Raw genomic sequence first — 17,108 nt, forward strand, 5'->3', positions numbered from 1 at the left:
GCACAGCAAATAGTAAGCGGAGAATTCTAAGAGAAACATTCAAACTAATGGTGCATAGATTGGCTAACCAAGATATCCAACTTTATATTAAAAAAAAAGGGTAAAAACAAATCGAGTGCAAATGAAAAACACGATTGATTTGGAATTGAGAGGCTACAAAAACACGCATGAGCAACAATATCAACTTATAACAATACGTTGAGAAGTTATCTTAGCATCAAGACAGCAGTCTGTAGTGTCTCTGATCATGGTTAAAAAGTGCAAAAAGTTCTTTGCCAGATAAGCTAGAATATGCCGGGAAGAACCTACAAAAAGGCTTTCATAAAACTAACAATCAACTGAGTGTTGATAAGGAAACCTAATCATGGGCAAAAAGACCAAAACAAGCCACGCCAATTGGAAAATTGTTTCATGTAATAACATACATAGAATGTCAATATCTCATACCAGCTTAGATTTGCCAAGAGAAACTGAATTTGACCAACTAAACTATGTAATCTAAAATCTTTGAATCCAGTACTGATAATAAAAACTCTTCAATCTCTGGAAGGAAAACAGAGAACAAGAAAAGGAGGAAAGACATCCAGTCAAAATTCTCCCCTATTATTCCACTAATCTTTCCTCCCACTTCAAAGCAGAAAAAGGACACAAAATTAACACCAAAACAAAAGTATCAAACTAATGTCTCGAGATATGAAAAAGCAGAAAATCACTGAGATACTCCCAACCACTTGGTGAAGTTTTCAAACTCGGTGTAGTCACTGTCTGAGATCATAGTCTGGTACCACGATTTTCCTGCAGCCTTGATAGCAGCAGCCTCCTCCTGGTTCAAGGGCAAAGGAAAGAGAGATAGATGCAAATGAGTATTTTTACCATTAGAATACACTAACAATATGGCATATATCATAAACTTTACTCGCCATTCGACACATGCACAACACATCAACAGGAACAAGAACCAACATGTGTCACATATAGATTAAGCAAACTATTAGTAAGGAGGCTATAAAATATACTCCGGTGAAGGTGAAAAAATTAAAAAGTAAACACTAAAGAAGATCGAAAATTAATGGACACATTAGAAACGTCCATAACTTGACAAGTTGAGAGTTTAAAATCCATCAATACTACAAGACCAACATCGAAACAAATTACAGTACAATTATTAGAAGCAATTTCATTCATAAATAGCGAGTCAGACTCTCAGCTCAGATTGGGAATCAACATCTAAAAATGACAATAGTACCGAGAAAAAAATAGTACTACATACTTGATTATCTAAGAACTTAGAAATAAAACCATAATAATCAAACATAATCAATCACAGCCATTAGCTACGCTTACTCCATAAACATGGATAAAAGATCGTCAATACAACAACTTCAACTAATAAATAAACCTAAGAAGCTTAGCTAACTCCATAAACATGGATAAAAGATTGTCGAGACAACAACTTCAACTAATAAATAAACCTACAAAGCAATAATCAATTTTCTAACAACACACCATTTACCATCAAAACAATCAATAAACACGTACATGCATCACAAAAAGAAACACATGATAAAAAGAAAATTAACACATTTTCTACAATCATATGGCATGGCATTAAGAGAGAAAAGACGATCAGTTATAAATACCTTAGAAGCGGCGGGCTTCCTCTTTTTGTCAAGCTTCTCCTTCTTGGCCGTGACGCGCTGGGCCTCAGCCAACAAAGACATCCTCCTGGCGGTCTTGGCGTAGGGGTTGAGCTTCAACATGGAATTGAGGTTCTTCAGAGGGTTCTTCTTCAGTGGTGCCCTCTTTACTTCCTTCTTGATCGGCCTCACGACAGACTGAACCTCGTCGGAGTTGATGATCCTCGCCAAGTCGGCATTCAACATCTTCGGCCTGGGAAGCACGTAAGCCTTCTTCTTCTCCGAAGGCTTCTCGAACGATCCATAGATCGAGTCAAGCTTCTCGAAGGCCGACTTCGTCCAAATCACAAACCTCCCGAGGTGGCCACCGGGAGCGAGCTTCAGAAGGTTAAGCCTCTCGACATTGATGATGTCCACTCCAGGAATGTTCCTGAAAGCCTTCACAAGCTTGGCTCCCTCGGTTCCGTACACAATCAGAGGACCTTTGCGGTTGATGTAGCGGCGATTCCTCATCTTACCCTTGCCAGGACGAATCGCGTGGCTGTCCTTCGCCTTCTCGGCGTCAGGAAAAGCTCCGATCTGCTTCAAAACCTTGATCGCGGCAGAAGTCTTCTCCACTCCCTCGGCGGCGTCACTGATCACGAGAGGCAACTCCGCCACGGACTCGATCCTATGGCCGCGGGCCAGGACGAGAGAAGGAACAGCAGAGGCGGCGATGGCCGAAACGACGGCGTACCGCTTCTGGTTCACATTGATCTTGCGGTGCCAGCGGCGCCAGATCTTGGTCGGAGCGAACATCCTTCCGCCGCGGCACATGTTTCCAAAGGCTCCCTGGCCAGCGCGGTGGGTCCCGCCGCCGGGAACACGGGGGATACGGGAGACTGCGCGACCGGTTCCCCAGGACTCGGCGGAGGTCTGGTGACCGGCGCGCCTGCTGACGGCATAGGGCTGGCGCTTGTTCTTTGAAATGTTGGCGTGCACAAAATTGACGATGTCGGGACGGATCGAGGCCTTCATGACATCGGGAAGGGCAACGGTTTGGGCGGTGTCCGTGGCCATGTCGCCTTCGAGGGCCTGGACGGTGACGAGGGGACGGACGGCGGCTGTGGCTGCCATTGGAGACGAGAGAGAGGAAGGGAAAGGGTGAGGGGGCTAGGGTTTTGTTTTCTCTCTCGGGAATGAACTAGGGTTTTCTGAAACTGAAATGAGGTTTATATAGTCGAAAGGGAAAAACGAGCTAGGGCTGAAGTGAGAGTGTGTGCTGGTTTTGGGGTTGTTTGGTTGCGGGGTTGGGGAAGGTCTGGTCGGGAACTGGAGTGTCTTATACACGTTCTATTGGGCCTTTTGGTTTTTGAGCTTCTACGCCCTTTTGGGGCTACATTGGCCTACCACTGTTTTGTATATTTGGGCCTAATTTTGGTCTCACTTGGTCCATAGAACATTCTCTACCTACCGCCTTTCCTCACTTAAAAGAAGAAAAAAAAAACCTTTAACTCGCCATGTAATTTTACTAGAGACGTTTGGTTCATAAATTAAAATTATGTGATTAAAATTATTTTTAATTTATGTGTATTTTTTATGAGAAAAAATATTATAATAAATCATAAATCATGATTCAAATTATAGTTTGAATCCTCTAACCAAACGAATTAAGAATTATACTATTCAAAAGTTCATATATAATGAAAGAAACAAAAGGCAGGAATAACATACTTTAAAATCTTTATAAACGTAAACGGAATATTTACTTAAGCTGGTAGTAAATAGCACTTTTGAAGTTTTTATCCATATGTTATTCTAACTTTTATATTTTTCTTTTCTTCATCCCTTTGTCCTTTCCCCTTTCGTTTCATTTTTTCCCCATATTTTTACCATTAATTTTAACAATTTAGTAGCTTAGTAAATCCATATTTACATGAAAATTGTTATTTACCAACTTTTTTCTCAATTTTCTATTATTAATCTTTATTCCCCCCTAAACGTCCTTTTCCCCAAAGAGGAAGTGAGTACGAAAATCTTGTAGTTAAAAGAGTGATGAAGATTTATGACCTAATGGCATTCTTCTATAGTTGCCTACAAATAGTTGGTAATCTTCCTCTAACAAAAATAAGAATTTTTTTTTATCTACTTCTATTATATATGAATGAATTTTCAATAATTACATCTCCATCGATAACCACACATTAAATATAATAATTAGATGACATTGTCTGATAAAAATTTAATTTTATTAGTTGCAATAAATCTTTTTAGTCAACTACTCAATTTACTACAACTATAGGATCAATATGTTACGGCTAAAATAACGATATCTATCGATGAATAAATATTGAAATAACCATTAGAACCACGCCCATTATATATATATATATATATGATTACATAAAAGTGGTATATTTATCTAGTCAATTAGCCTAATAAGGAGCTTGCAAGTTCTTTTGCCATGTAGCAAAACATATCGTATATGAAGTTTGTCCAGTACAAAATTTATTTTTCTTAGCAAAAAAGTTAAAATCTTAACTTGGAATCTACATGGTTAACAGTTGAACGACAGGACAATCATACAACGTTCATGAATTGGAAGTGGCTATATAGCATCCGAAAAAAGCACATAATATTTAGAAGGATAAAACTTATTATTCAAATTCCTGTAACTACACGGCTTTACGGGATAGGAGGCACAACCCTGCAAAATTTTCTTTCTTTCTTTTAAGGGGAAAAAAAAAAAAAAAAAAAAAAAGAAACAAAGACGACATTTTCTTTGACAGAAATCAAATTTACCAGCAAATAGATAATATACACACTTTTTTCTGGTTGAAGGCCTAATAGATAGAATAATAATAGCATTCCATCATCCATTGAGGCCACCAGACACTGAGATGGTTGCAGAGCTCCGAAAGGCCCCGTCTTTTTCTCCCCATCAAGCATCTTGTGTCAGTGATTCTCATGGCTGTGGTTGCATTCATCTCTATACTAAAATATTTCTATTCATGCCCACTGTGCTAGAACCATTTACACCTTTGGCCATGATCCTACCTAGTGTGGCAATACAAATTCCATCTTAAATGTTGCTCGGTAGCGTGAATCGGGGGTTCATAATCATGTTGTCAGTAACAAGACTAAAGGGGAGAAAGGAAGATGAGAGAAGCACCTACTAGTCAGCAAGTTGTAAGAGCTAAGCAGCTCAAACTGGCAGATTGTTGGCCTGCCTCTTGGCAACAGTTCCGGTACCAATCCCCGCCATTTTTGAATTGACATCGTACGAGGACATGACCTTTCTCTGGAACAACGAACCCAGTTAGCCAGATAATACAAGATAAGTAGAAAATTTTCAGATATGAATCATTGTAGAATTTACGAAGCAAATGAGCAATCCTCATAATGGTTTTACTCAAGTTGGGGTTGAGGAAACTAGAGAGACTCTCAAAATTCAAGAGATCACGGATAGAAAGAAAAAAGAATTTTGGATGGCATCACGACAATGTCAACATATTATGAAATTGTCCGCATTTAAAGCCAAAAAAGAGTCCTTACAAGGAGATTGAACTGGCTTGTTAGGATAAAACTGAACATATTTCATCAAGAACAGTGACCAATAAATACACTGCAAGTTTCCCTCGTCTGTGCGTGTTTAGTTTAACGAAGCAATAGAGCAGAAAGTGCTAATTTGCGTATCAACCAATTTCAAAAGCGTATTAATCTGTAAAGCATCCTTCTGAGGAACAATACTAATATATGCCTCCAAAATGAAAGATTTATGTGCCATAACAGCATAATAAGGGCAACAAGGGATATAAATACTTACAACGGGCTCGAAATCAGGGCTACACAAGTTGAAGGTTAGGTTTCTCATTAACAACAAAACCTGCATAAATCACCAATACAAGCACACATCATTTTGTACTGTTTAATCACATATTCATAACATCACAGGCATCTTCTACATTCTGGATTTTTTTTAACTGGAGTAGAACCCAAAAAAAAAAACAAGGAAATATATCAGTGTCCGCAAATTTTTGTTTCGAACTCTAGTTTTATAACTGAAAAGTAGCACAAGTTCTCTCATACTTCAACCATGTAAAAAGTACCATCCCACAATGTCCTCTATATTGGCATGTCAGTAGCATAGAACTGATCCAGCTTTCTAAACTTAAGCCAGTGTATTAAATTCACATGTCCTACAGACATAAACTAATACTAAATGCATCTGGACAAAGTAAAAGTATCGCCGTCTTGAAATAAAAAAATATTTTAGCATCAATGGTTAGGTCTTTACATGATAATCCTCCAACCAGTTGTTATCATTTTAAGTATTTTGCAGTTCCTGAGGACTTGGTGAAGATACTTTTGTTCTGTATACCCTAAACTCCCAGGATGTCAAGCCTCTGAAGAGAAGCATTCATGCATTCTTTGAACATTTTGGAGGTCTCACCACCAATCCATAGACTTCATTGAAAAAAAACTACTGTCCACAAGTTCATTGTTTGACTCTTTGACTATATTTTATGTAATGTTAGTTTCAGAAAGTATGATACAGACAGAACATATTAAGCAGTCACTATGAATCGCATTACTTGAGAATTATCAATAGTAAATTACTGAATCTCAGATAATTTTCACTTTAAGAAATCGGATAATTTATGCAACTTGGTTTCTAAGGGATTCAGAGGAAAGTTGGGGTAACTCACAGTCTCGAAATTAATGGGATCCATCTCCTTGAGTTTCTGCACATGGCCCTGGGTGTCTGGATCGAAAACACTTCCGATAAAGCTGTAAACTTCAGCAAAATCTGGAATACCTCCAAATTGGAAAATGAAAGTTGGACCGCCAAAATTAAACAACTTTCTCAATTTTAATCTAATTCAACAAGGAGAGCCACCGTTGATTACAGTTTAGACTATTACCATGGAGCACAGAAGCTTGTTTCCCATACTTTGGTAACTCTGATCCCGGTACCGTTCTACCTGAGCTTGCAATGCCACTAAGATTGCTGTCACTATTCCTTGCCACTGCCCCCTTTGATGCAACATCAGCTGAATCAGTAACGTTGTATGCCATAATAAGTGCTGGAAAGTCCCCTTTAACAAAGCTAAAAGAACACTACAACTACCGAAATGAAAAGAAAGACAAGCACAAAATGAGAGAATCCATGCCTTCAGTTCCCTGAAGATTAGCAAATTCTTCCTGGGATAATTCCATTTTGCTTGATGATGGGCTTATCAACAAAGAGGCATCTTCCCATGGAGAATAATCGGGTACAATGCTATTCACTGAAGAAGGATAAGCTACAGATGCTTGCAATGGAACCAAAACTGCAAATCCAAGAGTTCACAAATCAGATTTGCCCAAATTAAAACCTGGGTCAACTAAGGGATCGTCCAACTTTGCCCCCAAACTTCAATTTGATTCCTGAACGCAGAACTTGGACTAAACGTGACAAAATGTACAAAGAACAAATTTTGTGTCACAAATTAAAGTGGCGGGATAAGTGAGATTAATCCATTAATCCCTAAATACTTTTAAGCTTCAGTGAAAAACCAATGGTAGTGGAACCAAAACTGCAAATCCAAGACTTCACATATCAGATTTCGCCAAATTAAAACTTGAGTCAACTAGGGGGTTGTCTAGCTTTGCCTCTATTTCGATTTGTGATAATATTCCATCCTTAAACATAAAAAATTGGATTAAATGTGACCGAACAGGTCACCTAAGTGAGTGAGATTAATCCTTAAAAAGCTTTTAGCCTTCAGTGAATGAAACAATAATGAGCAATTTATGTTTAACAAAAAAACAAACCATTTTTGGATGCTTTTTGAGGGTAAGGATGTGCAGCTTTGCGCTTTGGCCTGGGAGGTGGAACATGAGCAAGAGTCCCATTCTTTTGCACTTTCTGAAAGTACTTCTGCGCATGACTCCGAATCTGAAGAAAGAACAAAAAAATCATAAACCAAATAAGCACCAAAAAAATGTTTTAATTATTTTTCTTAGATAATACGCAAGAGCTACAATTTATATCCTAAAAATCTGAATACATAAGCACAGAATTGTTTAACTGTTTCTCTTACGATAATAATCAAGATTTAAATTTATTTGCTTGAAGCCTTGAAAATCTGAATAAAATAGCAAAATTTTGTATAATTATATCATCAAAACCTGAATAACCGTCTTAGAACCAACAAAATCTTCGATTTTTTTCCAGTCGCGGTCGAACCTGAGAGAGAGAAAACGCATAATTCAAAAAAAAAAAAAAGGCTCAGGGACTGATCAATAATGGCGTTTCAAAATTCAGTCATGAGATACAACAATACTTGGGAAGAAGAACAAGAGAGAGAGAGAGAGATGAAATGGAAAAGAACTAACAATTGAAGAGCTTCGAGAAACTTGTCGTGCTCTTCCTCGGTCCAGCTCTCTCTGGACTTGGTGATGGTGTAGGGCTTTCTCACCTTCTTCGCCGAGCCGTCGGACGGCGCCGATGGAGAGGGATTCGCGGAGGCGTTTGAGTTCATTTTGCTCCGACCACCACCATAAACAAATGAACTCCCCTTCACAGCACACAAAACTTTAGAGAGAGAGAGGTGGAGAGAGAATTTAGAGAGAGAAAGCTAGAGAGAGAGTAGAAGAGGGGAGAGTATCGGTGACGTTAGCCGGGGAGAGAATAGAGGCCGCTTAATTATTTTGACAAACATAATAAATACTTCCCACTACGCCGATTTAATCGTCTGCCTTCACCCGCGGGAAATGCCGTACCCGATTAATGTTTTACTTCTTGACTTTTTTTTTCCTTCTTTTGGTTTTCTTGGTGGAAACTGGTTTTTCATTCAAAACAATTGTTTGAATCAAGCTTACAAAGAAAATATCTTTTAAACTTTACCGTCATTTTTAGTTTTGACTTAAAATTTTATTTTTATTTTATTCATTAAATGTTAAATTATTTCCGCTTACCTATTTTGTTAGAAAATAGAATATAAACAAATTAAAAATATAAAAAATAAGAGTAATATAATCACGTGTTTTTCTATTTGAATATATATTGAAAAGTATGCTATTAGAAAATATATTATAAACAGTTAAAAGGATAAGAAGTACGAAGAATGAATAGAATTTCTCTCTTCTAGTTGTGGTTATTATTTCGTTGTTTGTCTGCTAGGAAGCCTCTTAGCTTTTGTGGCCGAAATTCTCTTGTGCCGGTAATTTCTTTCACTACTTCAAAAAGGCCTAGTTAAGTCACAATAACTTCGAGATGTAACTACAAAATTTTATTTACAAGTTTTACTGTAGTTTTTTAGATTTGATGAAAATTATATTAGGAGAATTTTTTTAGTATTTTCTTTTTTTAACAATATCAATATTTTTTACTTATTAATAATTAAATATGTATTATTTTTTTAATATAATTTAATTTTTAATTAAATTTAATATATATGACGACTAATAAATAAATAAAACTAATATTCTAAAAAAAACACCAAAGAAGTAAAAGTCAAAAATTTTGGGACTTTAGCAATCAGCATCATTTCGTACGAAATCGGACCGAGGAGTGTCGTTTGACGTTGCCGAGGTATTTCCGAATAATCGGTGAACCTAACACGCACACTCACGAACACCGAGGAATGGATGTGGGTCCCACAACCTAGATTTCCCACGCAATTCCTGTCCACGAGTTTTCTTTGGCGGGCCAAAGAAAATTTTTGCTTGGCTTCGGTTTAATCTTATCAACCTGTAGATCCAACGGCTGAAAATAAAAGCTTGTTCAATTTTCTTTTCTATTTTTTTTTTATATTTCACCTCGGGTGGTTGAAAATGGGCCTCGTCGGCCCAACTGTCCTCTGCCTAACGCTTTTTACCTTCACCATATGGCGACACGTGGATGTGACTCCATATGATTTCAGACTTAGATCTCGTTCATTTCACCGATTTAAGTTTTTAATTTTAAGTTTTTATAGTAAAAAATTCTCAGAAAATGTCACATCTAATTTTTTTTATTACAGTAAAAAGCTCTCATAAAATATCACATCTCAATTCAAATTAAAAACTCGAATCTACAAAGTGAATGAGACCTTAATAAGTTAGCTGGGCACTGAGAGACCACCACCACCATCGCCGACAACCCCATCATGGTTATAAGGCCCGGCGAGTGTGTGTGTGTTTCTTTTTTCCTTTTTTATTTTTTTTTCTTTTTATAGTTTGGTAAATAATAGTATAATTTTATTACCATAAAATTAAATTTAATTTTTTCAAGTCAATATGCAAAAGTATCATAAACACTGTTAATTTATAATAATGTTTATCACATGTTATAATTTACGGATAAAAAAACACTATCATAGTCAAAGAATATGTACCTAACAGTTACATACTCCATGATAATGAAATAATAGTTTTTTTTTTTTGTTTTACGGACACTTTATCAACTTTATGAGTTTGACAATTTAGTCACTCAACTTTTAATCTTAGTAATTCATTACTTAAACTTTAAAATTTATTATAATATTAATCAAATTAAAAATAAAATTAAAAATTCTGACGGTATTTTTCACGTGATCTTTTAATGAGACAAATTTTAGCCTTTTTATATTGAATTGTCTCGGTATATAGACATCATGAGAGAATTTTTTTTGAAATTGGAGATTATGGATAAATTTTAGGGTTTCTCTAATTTTAAAAGTTTTTTAGGGATTAAGTTACCAAACACGTAAAATTAAAGGGACATCCATACAAAATAACCGAAATAATGTTAAAATTTAGAGATATTGATAATGTTACGGTATGTAAACGTGGTGGTCAATATCATAAAAGTTATAATTTTACGACAATGTTGGACATATTATAATATAAAAGTGAACAAAACAAATACCTCTAGTAATTAACTTTTAAATAATAATAAAAAGTAATTAACTTTTAAATAATCTAGCTTAACAACACTTTAAGTTATATTAAGACGATGGAATGGAAAGAAATCTCTTCTATATTTTCGTCAAGTCCAAAATGACCTTAACTCGAGCTAATTACAATTTTAATTGTTGAATAAAAAAGCATTTATAGATCGTCATTCATTGATATGAAATTATAGGTTCATAATGATGCTATAGGTGTACAATGATACATAACACCGTCCACTATAAAAAGTAGGTTTTGCAGCTTGTGGTTTTTTCAACCATTTTTTTTTTTTTTTTGGTTAAAGTTTTGTTTTTTCCATAAGTCAAATAGAAAATTTAATTTAAATTTAAAATTTTATAAAAAAAATATTATAATAAAAAATTTAAATTGTGATTGGAATCGTAAAGAAACGTTTAGTTTATAGATTAGAATAATGTGATTAGAATTATTTTTTATTTATGTATATTTTTTATAAAAAAAAATACTATTATAAATCATGAACTATGATTCAAATTATAGTTTGAATCTTCCAATTAAACATCCTAAAATAAAAAAAAAAAGTGCGCTACAATTTATAATTAGGTGGTGGTCCATGGAGCACTCACCTTTCAACACGTGTGGTCCTCTAGGATGACGTGGAGGAGTTTGGGGCTGGCGTTTGATTCAGTTAGATAAGACATAAACGTCGGCGAAAAAAAAAAAAAACAGAGAGAGAGAGAGAGGAAAACAAAAGCAAAAGAATCTTTTATGCTGTTGGAGAAATGAATGCGAAAATGGATATTCAAGCTCGATTCGGAATCATTTTCTCTCACTCTTTCTTCTCCGCTTCCATAAAATCTTCTCCTTCTTATTGGACGCAAAGGTTTTTGTGTTCGAGAAGGGATTCCGATCCGGAAAACCAAAGGAATAATGGTGACAACAATGGTAGGTTTCCTCTCTCTCTTTCACATTTTCCAGTAAGCTTCGTTTTTTTCTTTTTTCTTCTTTTTTTCGAGAATTACGTAGTAACATTCACAAAACTAAAACGTAGTACAGTTATGGACTATCAAATTCTCATTTTAATATGATTTTAATACAGTTTTTTTTTTCTTGACACTTTATCATAAAGTTTTCATTTTTCTTGTATAAATTTGAATGAGTTTATGGTTAACTAGAGGTGAGAATTTCTTATTGATGTGTTATAGAAAGTCGCGATGATATATAACCAAAATTCTTAAGATTCTGATTACAAGAGGTGAGAGTTTTTGGGTTTCTTGATCATGTTTGGGAGAGATTGTTAGGCACTTTACTTGTTTACAGGAAGAAATTTTGAATGTGGCATATGGAGCAGAAATGCAAACTTTTTTCTTGTTTTCGGGTGTATGCCAATGAGTAACTGATGTGGGGAGATTCAGGCATGAGCAGTTGTTTTTTATATTTTCTTATATCGTTTATTTTAGTTTATTAGTTTTGGTTAGTGTTATGTGGAAAAATTCATACTGACACGTCAAACAACAATCGTGCCATACGTTGCTCCATGTCTGTCACGTCAGATAGGCCCCGACGCCTGAGGCTCATTTTCCTCTCCCATATAGTATGGGAGTCGAGTGTATAGGGGGGTTCGAGACCGCCGACCCTATATACAGTCGAGACCTGCGAGACCAGTTAATACAAGTAACGTGATAGGGTCGACCGAGAAAAAGACCACGCATGGCAAAGTTTGGCATGAGCGCAGAGGGCAGAACGCAAGCAATTGGATCCCATCCCAAGGAAGACCCCTGAGGTGATCAGCTTAATATCTTAAAGTTGCGGCTGGGTTTATAGGAGGTCAGTTGCACATATTATGATTATAAGCCCTTAAAACCGCATGGAACGGATCACTAGCTATTACAGAGGATCCATAGAGCCTTAATGGAGGGATAAATTAGATGAGTGAACAGTCTAAAAGGTGCTGACAGGCTACGGTCTAGACAAATGAGGGCATAGGCCACTCGAGTGAATGGGCCCCTGGAAGAAAAGGTTAAATGGTCCCAACCGCTGGGCAAGGCTCATATAATATCAGCTATAAAAGGGGCAAAAATCCTGAGAGAGAGGAGGGCTCTCCATGTTTTGTAATTTGTAAGAACCAAACAAGAGAAATACAATACAGTAGATGTAACTCTTTTTTCAGAAGGGTGAACTACTATAAAATCTCAGTGTGTTTTTATTTTCGTAAGCGAGGTAACTCTTTCATTACGATACATACAATACGCCAATACAAACTCTAACATATTCAGTTAAATTATAAGTTTCAAACTAGAAACCCAACGGACTACCACGAGATAATTCGATAAGGTCTTATTAACGAGATTTGACCGTCAACAATTAGTATGTTGTTTATCTTAATCATTTTTTGCTATAATTTTTTATGTGAGTTATAAATATTAAAGAAGATTTAGATAACTAAGAATTGAATATTAGACTAGTATTTTCTCTTCAAATTGGAGAGTTATTCTCTTATGGAGTTATTTTAGGTGGATTTAGCGGGTAAAATCATGTTCTATCCGTTTCGCTGTATTGGTATCAGAGCTTTTGGTTTTCCCGGGGTTCGACACCATGATCGGTGACTGGAGCAACTTCGACACCGATGATGAGCGTGAAGTTTCGTACTACCAGAGAAGCGGGTCTCTATGGTGGAGTGCCCACCAACAGCCGTCTTCTCCACCACCACCTTCATTGTACTATCTCCACTGCCAATCAAACCACCAGCACCATGACCGTTCTCCACCACCACTTCACCATCGCCACCATTACCCAAACCATCCTCACCGCCATCACACCAATCTCCTTTCGACCTCATCCAAGCGGACGAGATCTGCGCCAATCTTGTCCACCAATCTCCTTTCGACCTCGGCGTCTTCGTCGCTGATGGAGAAGGAAAGTTTGACGAAGAAGAAATCTCTGACCATAGGAGCGTCACGCCTTCGATTCCGTCGATGGTATCGGCTGTATTTTTATTATCGTGCAAGTCTGGCGTCGATAAATTCCGACGCAGGCCCAGCAATGACAGAAGCTGAGGAAGTGGAGAAGAAGCCGGATGCGGCGGCATTCGTCGTTGTTCGGAATTGTCCTCCTCACCATTTGCAAGCGTGCATGTTGGAGTTAAGGCGAGATCGGAGGATTTCGCCACCGGCGTCCGTTGTGGTGGCGGTCATCTCAGTCACGGTTGGAGCAAACTTGGCAGTGGCAGCGCCCGTGGAGAAGACGTCATCTATGGCGGCTGCTCGAGTCCTAACTCACGAATTGCAGATGTTCAAACACGCACAAATAGGCTCAAGATTGACCTAGCCCAAGAATCACTTGGCCCACATCAAGCTTGTAAGTCCAGCAAGGAAAATGGCCAAATTGAGATTAAAGAGACCCGAAGACAATGGCGAATTGAAACTGTTTTTATTTTTCACGTTTTTTGAAAAAAAAAAAGTTTGAAAACTAGTGTTTAGTTTGAATAATTTTAGTTTAAAATTTGAATGCTGATGTGATGTTTTAAATCAGAACCACTCATAATTTTAAAATTACATCCTCCCTTGATTTTGGGTGGTTCAAATCCCTGGTTTCAAACCAGAATCATGATTGGACCCAAAACTATGAATCATGGTTTTAGTTTTAAAACTAAAACCAAAATTATCCTGGTTTGAACCCTAATACCAAACAAAGCCTAAGTGGTTTCAAGACTAAATGGGTGAGGCGTTGTCAATGGGGAACAGCTTGGTCGTTTTCGGTGTTCTATTGGAGGATTACTTTGGTGCCACAATGGATTTGGGACGAGTTTCAGAGGGACTTCTTAGTTGGAGTCTACCATTCCCACAAGACCAATAGTGGTTTCTTTATGTTGACTTTCCGAGCTTCCTTCATTTCCAAGTGCTTTTACTGAACTCGAGGTCGAGTTCTTTTTTATAGACGGGGTGAACTGATGTAGAGAGATTTAGGCATAAGTAGTTGTTTTTTATATTTTCTTATGTCGTTTATTTTAGCTTATTAGTTTAGCTTAGTTTTGGTTAGTGTGTCGTTTATCTTAGTCGTTATTTTGTTATCATTTTCTATGTGAGTTATAAATAGCCAGTTTTGATTAGTGTGTCGTTTATCTTCCCCTGCACACTGTAAATAATCTTCATGAATAACAAATAACAAAACTTCAGTTTTGCTTATCTGCTGCTTAAAGACATTGACTCGTCTCATCTTTGCTTAATGGCATTCTTTTGAATTTGTCTTAAATTTTGGTCATGTGAAGTTGAATGGTAACAAGCACAAGCTTAGGTATAATTTGCATATAGTTTATGCTTACTTTGCCAAGTAAGTTGCTGCAACATATATCATATATTCAGTGAGAAAGGTAGACCAAATTAAGTTTTATATTGCCTACTATGAATGATCTTTACAAATCCCAAAAGTTTGTTCTGATTTAGCTTGATTGTGCTTAGTTACTGCTTAAAGACAATAACCTTTATACTACTAGTATATCAGGTGATAAATACTCGACCGATTGGGATAAGGCTTGGTCACGCTTCAGGAAGCAAGGGAAGAAGAAATCAATCTTCTCAGATTTTTCTCCAAACAAGTATGTGAGCTGGAACCCTAGGCGTTCCGACTACCCGTTGTCCGAAGAAGTCGATCCGATCAAGAGGACAGAGAGGTCAAATCTCATGTTTTGGACAAGCCCTGGCTTTACCCTTGCCGGTGCAATTGTATTAGTCACATTTCTTTTGGTCTACACCATTCTTGCACCAGTTAAATGATTTTCGCCAACATGTAGTTGCTTGCTCCCTAAGAAAGCAGGTCCTCTGTTATATTGTAATTCATGAGGACGTGTGTAGGGGAAAGGGAGTTGTATATGCAACTCATGAGTAAAGTCAGCTACGTGCTTCTTCATTTATCGCTTTTGTCCAAAGTCTTGACTGTTCTGATTCCTCGTTTAGATTGAAAAGTTCGGAGAATTTGGCAGTTGCCATTTCCCAAGTGTAGTATAATATCACAAGATTTTTTATTAAAAAAAAAAAAAATCACGCGATTTGCACAGCTTCGTGTATACATTTTCTAGTAATAACACAAAACCCTTCCTGTATACATTTTCTTCGGATCTTCATGAGGATTCTGAGAACTCTACTTTGCTTACACGAACCATTTGTCTGAATATCGTGAATGCTTTGCTAAGATCAATAAGAATCAGGTTTTTTGCTTTAATTTTGGGAGAATTCTTTTATAGAGTACGACTACGTACCCTACCTGTATGGCACAGCATTCGACCGTTGGATCTTCCTTAGGTTCTGCCCACACAGTACTGTTGGCATACAATGACGCACTATGAGAGGTTCTGATGTGGAGATCAATCATCCAAATGCAATCTTAGGAGACGTTTGATTCATAGATTAGAATCATAAGATTAGAATTATTTTCGATTTACGTGTATTTTTTGTGAGAGAAAATACTGTAACAAACCATGAACCATGATTCGAATCAGGGTACGAATCCACTTACCAAACGTCACATTATTATTTTATTTTCTATGTGTAATTTTCACCATGATGGCCCGTTTAGTTCGTTGGTTCGAATTTTTAATTCGAGTTGACATGTGACTTTACGTGAGAATCTTTTACTGTAACAAAAAAGTTAGATGTGACTGTTTCTGAAAGTTTTTTACCGTAACAAAACTCGAATTCTAAATTCGAATCGGTGAAATGAACGGAAGTATTGTCCACACATGATGGGGATCACTGGTCATTGTCTATTTCTACAGTTAGCGGCAATATCTGGAGAGCAGCAAGAAACAGCTGATGAGGAGGAGGATGATGCGAGAGTATTTTAGCTCCGGCTGTTCAGAAGCTTCCATGTCATTTTAGTGGTCTACACCACGGTTCGCCTCGTGATAATATGTCCCAAGGTTCAGCTGAGGAGGAGGGATGCCAAAAAGCCAAGCTGCCATCAATAAGTTTGCCACTAAGTATGTTGTCTATCCTTATCAAACTGACCCTTTTTAGTTATTTACTAGTGCCTAACTCGTGATATTGATGTATATTTATCTATTTAATAATAAATTTAGAGTAAACAATGTAATAAGTAGTTACAAAATGATGATTACGATGTTAGATATTTTACGAAAGCAGAACAAAATATGGTAAACGATGAGAGTTCTGTTTATAAGCTATACATATTTATTTATATATTTGTGCGTATGTATATATATATATACATGTTTATTCGTTTTTACTTTTTTTTCTTGTTTCCTCTGAGCTGCAATAAAGAAATACAGAAAAGAAGAAAAATTAGCTGTTAATCAATGATGATGAATAATAATAGATTTGTTTATATTTAATGAAATAATAATTTTAATATGTAATGTATAGTATTACTTGATTGGTTTTCGTTTTTTTCGAAGGACTGATGAAAAAAGTAGACTCAAATTGTGTTGAAAGAGGTCAATGGTGATGACTGTAATAATAGTAAATATTATTACATTATAAATAATGTTCTATTAACATTAAAAAAATAAAAATGATAAAATATGAATAGTAGTTTACTCAAACAGGATAATTAGATTAGTTTTTGGATTTAAAAAGAGTAAGAAATCAAAGAGGAAAAAGA

General features: G+C 36.5%; 3 protein-coding genes across 7 annotated transcripts; 1 reads left to right on the top strand and 2 right to left on the bottom strand.

Moving 5' to 3' along the window:
- Positions 1–385: 385 nt before the first annotated feature.
- On the bottom strand, positions 386–2,847 carry LOC21387372 (60S ribosomal protein L4). The gene is made up of 2 exons (XM_010102531.2): positions 1,641–2,847; positions 386–823 (listed from the first exon to the last, which is right to left on the bottom strand). The coding sequence occupies exons 1-2, from the start codon at positions 2,751–2,753 to the stop codon at positions 710–712; spliced, it is 1,227 nt and encodes a 408-aa protein (XP_010100833.1). The 5' UTR covers positions 2,754–2,847; the 3' UTR covers positions 386–709.
- A 1,405-nt stretch (positions 2,848–4,252) lies between these two features.
- Positions 4,253–8,441, bottom strand: LOC21387373 (protein REVEILLE 8). Of its 5 annotated transcripts, none has more exons than XM_024168462.1 (9): positions 7,998–8,439; positions 7,791–7,848; positions 7,434–7,557; positions 6,791–6,949; positions 6,542–6,670; positions 6,326–6,435; positions 5,443–5,502; positions 4,793–4,917; positions 4,253–4,673 (listed from the first exon to the last, which is right to left on the bottom strand). In XM_024168462.1, exons 1-8 carry the CDS (start codon positions 8,141–8,143, stop codon positions 4,822–4,824), a joined length of 882 nt encoding a protein of 293 aa, XP_024024230.1. In that variant the 5' UTR covers positions 8,144–8,439; the 3' UTR covers positions 4,253–4,673; positions 4,793–4,821. The 5 variants fall into 5 exon arrangements, with proteins under 5 accessions (XP_024024230.1, XP_024024229.1, XP_024024233.1 ...); XM_024168461.1 differs by having other exon boundaries at positions 4,789–4,917; XM_024168465.1 differs by having other exon boundaries at positions 4,253–4,917; positions 6,542–6,646; positions 7,998–8,441.
- A 2,786-nt stretch (positions 8,442–11,227) lies between these two features.
- Positions 11,228–15,555, top strand: LOC21387375. Its single transcript, XM_024168473.1, has 2 exons — positions 11,228–11,438; positions 14,994–15,555. The coding sequence occupies exons 1-2, from the start codon at positions 11,276–11,278 to the stop codon at positions 15,263–15,265; spliced, it is 435 nt and encodes a 144-aa protein (XP_024024241.1). The 5' UTR covers positions 11,228–11,275; the 3' UTR covers positions 15,266–15,555.
- The last annotated feature ends 1,553 nt before the right edge of the window (positions 15,556–17,108 follow it).

The sequence above is a fragment of the Morus notabilis genome, unplaced genomic scaffold (assembly GCF_000414095.1).
Source record: "Morus notabilis unplaced genomic scaffold, ASM41409v2 Scaffold845, whole genome shotgun sequence".
Taxonomy (NCBI): domain Eukaryota; kingdom Viridiplantae; phylum Streptophyta; class Magnoliopsida; order Rosales; family Moraceae; genus Morus; species Morus notabilis.

Bases quoted from the DNA above. Each gene is read 5' to 3' on its own strand.
- LOC21387372 (XM_010102531.2), bottom strand. From the start codon at position 2,753: ATGGCAGCCACAGCCGCCGTCCGTCCCCTCGTCACCGTCCAGGCCCTC. The intron at 824-1,640 runs GTATTTATAACT...CCCTTGAACCAG, and splicing joins GGAAGCCCGCCGCTTCTAAG to GAGGAGGCTGCTGCTATCAA.
- LOC21387373 (XM_024168462.1), bottom strand. From the start codon at position 8,143: ATGAACTCAAACGCCTCCGCGAATCCCTCTCCATCGGCGCCGTCCGAC. The intron at 6,436-6,541 runs GTAATAGTCTAA...TCCAATTTGGAG, and splicing joins ACAAGCTTCTGTGCTCCATG to GTATTCCAGATTTTGCTGAA. The intron at 4,918-5,442 runs GTAAGTATTTAT...TCGTTGTTCCAG, and splicing joins GCCCTGATTTCGAGCCCGTT to AGAAAGGTCATGTCCTCGTA.
- LOC21387375 (XM_024168473.1), top strand. From the start codon at position 11,276: ATGAATGCGAAAATGGATATTCAAGCTCGATTCGGAATCATTTTCTCT. The intron at 11,439-14,993 runs GTAGGTTTCCTC...CTAGTATATCAG, and splicing joins GAATAATGGTGACAACAATG to GTGATAAATACTCGACCGAT.